The sequence below is a fragment of the Cornus florida genome, unplaced genomic scaffold, assembly GCF_030987335.1.
Source record: "Cornus florida cultivar Cherokee Brave unplaced genomic scaffold, ASM3098733v1 CherokeeBrave_3.0.0_Hap2_Chr03, whole genome shotgun sequence".
Lineage (NCBI taxonomy): Eukaryota > Viridiplantae > Streptophyta > Magnoliopsida > Cornales > Cornaceae > Cornus > Cornus florida.
Genome location: NW_026775573.1, coordinates 63103257 through 63111090, shown reverse-complemented (window position 1 = coordinate 63111090; position 7834 = coordinate 63103257). Strand labels below are relative to the sequence as shown.

The 7834-nt window shown below is 32.0% G+C and overlaps 1 protein-coding gene across 1 annotated transcript; it reads right to left on the bottom strand.

Annotated features, from left to right (window-relative positions):
- Positions 1-5270: 5270 nt before the first annotated feature.
- On the bottom strand, positions 5271-6648 carry LOC132300663 (BURP domain protein USPL1). Its single transcript, XM_059797844.1, has 2 exons — positions 6489-6648; positions 5271-6330 (listed from the first exon to the last, which is right to left on the bottom strand). Exons 1-2 carry the CDS (start codon positions 6543-6545, stop codon positions 5434-5436), a joined length of 954 nt encoding a protein of 317 aa, XP_059653827.1. The 5' UTR covers positions 6546-6648; the 3' UTR covers positions 5271-5433.
- Between the last annotated feature and the right edge of the window lie 1186 nt (positions 6649-7834).

Below are 7834 nucleotides of genomic sequence, written 5' to 3'. Positions count from 1 at the left end.
GTGAAGTCATGCGCACTGAATTTAAGTATAGGACTAGTGATATTGTATTTAAATTTAGGGGCGACAATAATATATATATATATATATATATATATATATATATATATATATATATTGGATGTGGCGTGATAGTCTAGTGGTAGGAATGTGTTACTTGTGGTTAAAGACTCAGGTTCGAATCTTCACTCTATCCGTCAATATTAGTAAATAACTATTTAATTAAATTATATATATATATATATATATATATATATATATATATATAATTGGTGTTGGATTGAATTAATCTAAGAATATGAAAATACTTAGACGTAAGAAAACCTCATCTTGTAAAGACTCGAAGTCCCATGCTCCATTTGAATCAAACCACCTAGAGGTGAGTTCCTAGAAAATTGCGGACTTTGAGTTCCTAGAAAATTGCGACTTGGAGCCACTCTATGACCAAACATTTGGGTAGGTCCATTTGCCATGCGTTTTATTTCTGTTTTTGTTTTTGGACCGCATCTATTTTGGTAACAAAAGCATGTTTGGTGCGATCTTATTTTATTTTATACAGTGTTAAAACACTTCGTGAATAGTGTTTAAAATCAAAATACCAAAAAGTTATTTTATTTTATTTTATCTTGACAACTGTTCAGTGTTCATGGCCCAAAACCATAATAGTAGTGCAACATGGGCTCGATATTTCTATAACAAAACATTGTTCCCAATTGTGCGTGCGATTTTTTTCCAAAGCACTCTTACAGTAAAAATATTGTTTCTGTTCTAGTCAAAAAATAAAACGCATAAAATAAAGTACACGCCAAACGGGCCCTAAATTGACCTCCACACCAAGGGTCCGGAAATAAAAGAAATGAAATTTCATTCCCAAACTTTTGTGTAATTTTAGAGGTGATCAGAACCATCATTTTTGAGCCATTTAGTTTGGTACGCTTGAATTTTTTTTTTTGTCAGATAAATGGTGAAAATTAATTTGCATGGTCTGCCCAATCCACTTAAATAGTTGGTTTTTCTTTTAATTATTATTTTTATTTAATGTAGATAAGAGGATTAAAAAATATCTGTTCAATTCACTTAAATAGTTGGGCTGCGTTTTCCAAGTGTTTTAGAACCTTCTAACCTGATCAAATTTTAAAAGTTGATATGACTTTGTAATGCATCGAATTTTAAAAGTTGTCCAACATATGTGGATCATGACCGATCAAAGTTAAATAAATTGGATTTTAACATTTCACATACTATAATGACTCCTTATATTACAACTTTATATTAGGCGGTGATTCCACATTGTTTTGGCAAATATTACCGTGTTACTAACTACAATTTGTTTCTTTTAAAATTTTCATGTTCTCTTGTAATTATTATTTTTTATTAGAAAAAAATACATTCAAATACCCACTTATTCACGTGGAGTTTAAACTTCCCACCTTTTCCATTGACAAAGTTTAATGACAATTTTTTTTTATGTTTTTATTTTTATTTTCTCGACTTTAAATTTTATTTTCTAGTATAAATTGATTTATAAAGTGTTTACTTTATTTCCATTTTTAATTTTGTACTTGTCAACATGACTAAAAAAATAGTGAATCTATACGTGTAAAACTTAAAAAGAGAGAAATAAAGAAATATTGAATGGATTAGATATATTATTTACTGAACAATAAATATTTAGAATACTTGAATGCAAAATTTTAATCAGCAATTTTGCATCTGGAGCATTTTCTCTGATTTACTGTGCGAATCTCAACTTATTTATTTATTTATTATTATTATTTTTTTGTGTTTTTGTCATTGCATGGTTTTCTATGCAAGTCCAAAAGGAAAGGAGATTCGAATATGGATAAATCTGTTTGAAGAGCTAAACATCCAAAACACTTCAAGTGAGACACCAATTTCGATTTGCACAAGTTTTTTTATTATTTAAGTGGGGGCTGACACCACAAACTCTATTAGGAAGCCCAGAGAGCATGCGGGACTTAGGCCCAAACCAAAGCACCAATGCTTCAAAATCCTGAAGGCCCACTAGCAAGAACAAAGAATAAAAGTTTTTTTTTGGATAACTCGGGATGTCGCTTCGCCCCAACTAATTCTTGAGAATCAGGAAGGACGTCTCCGCACCTCGAATCGGGTAAGTGGCTGAGTATAACAGCGGATGCGTGGCCCCAACTCCCAAGTATAAACTCGTAATAAGAATCAAACTTAAGACCTGGTGCTAGGAAGGCACCAAAGCCCAAGTGATTTTATCACTAGGTCAATCCCTCGAGGTTACAAAGAATAAAAGGTTGGGCCGATGCGTTTATCTAAAAATTTTGAGACTTTATCACGGGTAATACTCTTGGATAAAATTTGAGTGAAAAAGTTTAATGTTTTGTTTGGAAGCATGAATCGATGTCTTAGATTTAGGATCGAAAAAAATTTAATTCAAAATTTATATTAAATAAATTTATTTTCATCTTAAATTTAAGACACGAATTCAATGTTACCAAACATATCATAAGGATCCATGATGTGCCCATTGACCATGTTCGGTTAAATTCAGGAGTCCAAAAGAGTGATCAATATACAAGAGGACAAGTGGGAGAAGGCTGTTTTTTGGTTATCCATTTCTCTTTATGTCGTAGCCTTTACTTTTTGTACGCTATATTGCTTTGTCAATAAAGCAACTTAACCTTTTTGTACACTTTACTGCTTTGTCAATAAAGCAACTTAACCTTTTTCAACCCCCTCTTTTACGACTTATATGCAAATTTATTTTTGTACAAATTTCTAAATATTTGTATGAAGAAGAGTGTTTATCAATAAGATCTTTGTTCTAAATGATTTTTTCCCATAGAATTTATCTCAACTATTTGGTGTGAAAAGTATTCACTACGTGTCATCTTAAAAGGCCGATTTCATTCTTACTATGGGTGTGATAAAATGGGTCATGACCCCACCAATCCGCTCATATCTATTTATTTTAAAATAAATATGGATAAATCATTTTAAAATATGAGCTAAAATGAATTATCCATATTCAATCTATTTTTATAGAGGGTTAAATGGGTTGAATATGGTTCACCCATTTTGACCAATATTTCACTTATTATATAAGAAACCCAGTTTCACAACTTCTATTTGACTTAAATTCATCTATTTTTTTTTTTTTTTTTTTTTTAAATTCTCCAAATTCTCTTTCTCCACCACTATCTCTCTCTAAAATTCTCTCTTTAAGATTCTCTCTGCATCATGGACTCCTCGTGTATGTAATAGTACGGTTCAAAAGAAACCTATATTTATATCTGTATTTCAAAATAGAACGGCTCGATTTATTCATTAAATTATTTATTCTACATACATACATACATACATATATATAATATCTTACCTTCATGCATGTCTAGTCACAAAATAAAATAATATAAATTTAAAGAATTTTCAAAATAATTTAGAGAATTTACAATTATCCATACATATTTTTACAAGTTTTTATCCGTATAAAATAAAAAATATAATAATTGCTATATTTATATATATATATGGTGTTGGGTCCACTATTTATGAAAATTTGGAAGAAATGGAATTAGTAGCATGACCCACTGTTGAGAGAATTTGGTACGCAGGTTTGAATTATGTGTATTGGTTCATTGTATATATAATGTCGTAGGTGTGACTGTGAACACATTAAATAAATACGTATAAGCAAGTTGTTTTTTTAGTTTGCTTTGTAAGCTTGGCTTATGGCTTTATATATATATGAGTATTGGTGTGTATCCGAGATATATAGGAAAAAAACCAAAGCAAATAAAGAAAGTTTTCTTTCTTTACATTCTATCCTCTCTCTCAAAGTTCTTTGTTTTGATATTTTTGTTTATATTAATTAATATTTATATAACAATAATGAGATTATCCAAAATAATATTTTTTTTCTTCTTAAAACGGGTTGGCAGACCATGACGGGTTGACTCGATTCATTTTCACCTAACTCATGTTTAATCCGTTACAAACGAACTATAGATCACAGCTCATATCCAATTCACCCATATTTGATCCTGATCAAACCCGACCCAACCTGTCCGTCTGCCATTCCTAATTTTTACTACCGATTGTATTATTACTGGAATAAGCTATTCTATATCACAGGTCTCTAACACAATGTAACTGTGTAACATCACATTGTTTTTGGGCAGTTTCCCAGAGTATGTGTAGCATCACATTGTTTTTGGGCAGTTTCCCAGAGTATTATGAAAGAGCACCTCACCCAACTTGCAATTCAAGGCCTTGTTCATAAACTCATGAACTAACCCTTTTATTTGCATAAAACTTCATAAATTATAATTTTTGCAAAATAACACCTACAACTATCAAGTATTTTTTCAAAAACACCCTTGCCTTCTTTATAATTTAAAAGGGGGAAAAAAAATGCAAAAGAAAGTCAACGGGTGACTTGTATAAATTGTTAAATTTCAAATTACCCTCCTTGTTCTTTCCCATCCCCACACTTCCCATAGGCAGAAAGAAGGTAAATTACACCGATCTCTCCTGAAATTTGAATAAATTACACACGGTACTCTATTTGGCGTTGATTACTTTGACCTTTTATAAGATTTGACAGGTGTGCTCAACAATACCCCTAATGTTTAGAATGTTCTAAATTGCAAAGATTCATTTTCGGAAAAAAAAATGCAAAATTATCTAAGCTAAGACCATAAATTTAGCTAATCTTGCCAAGTTGAAAAAAAACCCTGCAATTCAGAAGCACCAAATACTAAAACATTGCCTCTTCTTCCAAATACATATAAAACATTAGGGGTATTGTTGAGCACACCTCCCAAACATTGCCTCTTCTTCCAAATTCATACTAAAACATTGCCTCTTCTTCCAAATACTTGCAATTCAAGGCCTCGTTCATAAACTCCTGAACTATGCCTTTTATTTGCATAAAACTTCATAAATTATAATTTTTGCAAATAACACCTACAACTATCAAGTATTTTTTAAAAAACACCCTTGCCTTCTTTATAATTTAAGGGGGGGGGGGGGGGGGGGGGGGGGGGGAATGCACAAGAAAGTCAACGGGTGACTTGTATAAATTGCTAAATTTCAAAATTACCCTCCTTGTTCTTTCCCATCCCCACACTGCCGGTTAATTACACCGATCTCTCGATACTCTGTTCAGTGTTTATTACTTCGTGCTAAATTGCAAAGATAAATTTAAGGGAAAAAAAATGCAAAATTATCTAAACTAAGACCATAAATTTAGCTTATCTTGCCAAGTTGGAAAAAAAAAAACCCTGCAAATCAGAAGCACCAAATACTAAACATTGCCTCTTCTTCCAAATACATATATTAGCACTTCACTAGAAATGCAAGCATACATTGTATTTCAAATTAAGGTCATATATACTACTAGGACCTCAAAATGGAAACTACATCACAACTACATGAACCATATTACAAAGGGGATGGAACCCATACAAGATTATCTGCCGGGAAGAAATGGCAAACAGGTGAGCTTCCTGGTTCGGTACCGAGCACACGGAACGCCACATGATCGGGGTCCCATTGAGAGGTATCCATATGGCAAATAGAGAGAGCTTGGAGCACTCTATCAGCTCCATTCTCACCACCTAGCACAACCTCAAAGAGCTTATTATCACTCTCTTGACTGTGGCAATAGAACACTGCATAAGGGTAAGGCATGGCATGGCATGCCACAATTTTAGGGGCTGAGATCTCTTTGGGCACTTCCAAAATAGTATAGTTTTGAAAAGGGGCTGTAGGATTTGTGAGGTGGTTGGTTGTCAGAACTTTGAAACGTGTCTCCAATCCGAACACACCACGTGTGGAATCGAGCAGGGACTCCAACGAGGTAGCACAGAACTTGGTCTCTCCTTTGATGGGTTGAGTTTCACAGTGTCTTAGTGTGCCTTCCATGGCCTTGGCTTGTGGGGAGTGTTTGGAGAAGGAGAAAAATTTTAGAAGGAATGGAAGTTTTGATAGCGAGAAAGGAATGGAATCAGTTTCTTCTCTAGGCAATAGATGAGGGGTTTTAGAAGGGTCTCTATTGGGGAAATAGATGGACAATTTTTTCCCCACTTTTAGATCTTTAAGAGTGAAGAAGATTTTCTGAGAAGGCTCTATATGATCCATGTGGGATGGTGATGGATGATCATGCCCATGATCCATAGCATCTACATGCATGCCTTTATGGCCATCATCATGGTCTTCCTCTTGCTCACCAAATATTTTCAGATGGTCATCCATGTCATGCTTCAAATTATAGACCTTTTTGTCAGCAACTTTCCGGTGTCCTCCGGCAATCTCCAAGTCTCTACGTCCATGGACACACTGTCATAAACCATCGCGAAAACTTGTTAAAAATACTGAACCATCTGCAGCAAACCAACTCAAAATGATCTTTTAAAAAAAAAATCCCTAGCAAATATATATATATATATATATATATATATATATATGCATATGAATTTGAAGAACACAGAAATTACCATTAGAACAAATAGAACATAAAGGAGGAGGCTGCAAGGAGCAAATATGGAACGCATCTCTTTGTTTTCTTTGTACTTCTTGATCTAGTTGGTTCTGTCTTCTGGTTCAGTATGAGGGGATAAAGATATCAACTCAACTAGTTTTAAACTAGCATGGGAAGTGTTTTTTTAATGCTAATTAATAATTTTTTATATATATTTAATTGAGCTTCACATGATGCAAAAATTATTTTTGGCATATTTAAATATTTAATGAGTAAAAAGTCAAGCACCTCTCGAAGCTTTGGGTGGGTCACACAAATTAATGCATCACTTAATATTTGTCAATTTGACGACAAATGCATTTCTATTTGATATAAATTTTATGGTTTGCTTTTATCGGTCCCTTCTATTGAGTGGTGACCTCAGAAAGCACAGACTTATTTTCTTTCCTTTTCCTCTTGTCCCATTCATGGAGAGTACTATTTCCACCAAAAGGTCATTGTGCAAATCTGATGTCTAAAAGTCAAACACGCAAAAGCAATTTTTATTATGATTTATATTTAGATTTAAATTTAGGATAGAATTAATTTTCAGTAGTAGGGTGCGTAATCAATCATGTGTGTGTCATCTGTTCTCGGCCGTTTTCTCCAAGTGCATACTTGACAGGATGTAATTCTTCTACGTAATGCATTCTTACTTGTCATCCCAAATTGGACTTTTATCCTTATTTATCATTTTATATTATTAGACCTCCTTAGTCACCTTACCACTTCAAATTATTAGGCGTCCGTTCAAAGGTGACAAAATGGTAATATATATATATATATATATATATACTATTCTAAAAATGTAACTAAAAAATCTATATCTATATCTATATATATTTATCTATATTTATATTTATATTTTTTATACTAAAAGTGTAGTTAATTTCGTAATATTTTTAAATTTTTTAAAAAAACAAAATTATTTCATTAAATACTAAACATTAAATCGCCTTATGATTCATACAATTTTCAATTTTTCTTTATAAAAATTCGACGTGTCATTAAATCACCTTATTTAACTCTCACAACTAAAAAAAAAAAGAAAAAGAAAAAAAAAATGTAAAAGGAAAATAAAACACACATTTTTTGTTTCTAAAATACACATTCACTCCACTCCAAACATTTTTGCTAAAAAAAGAGAAAAAAATATGTAAAAGTAAAATAAAACACACTTTTTTTTTTGTTTCTAAAACATACATTCACACCACTTCAAACATTTTTGCTTATTTTAAATTTAGAAATATTCTAAAAGTATAGCTAATTTCTTGACATTTTTAGATTTTTAAAAAATACAAAATTATTTCATTAAATACTAAA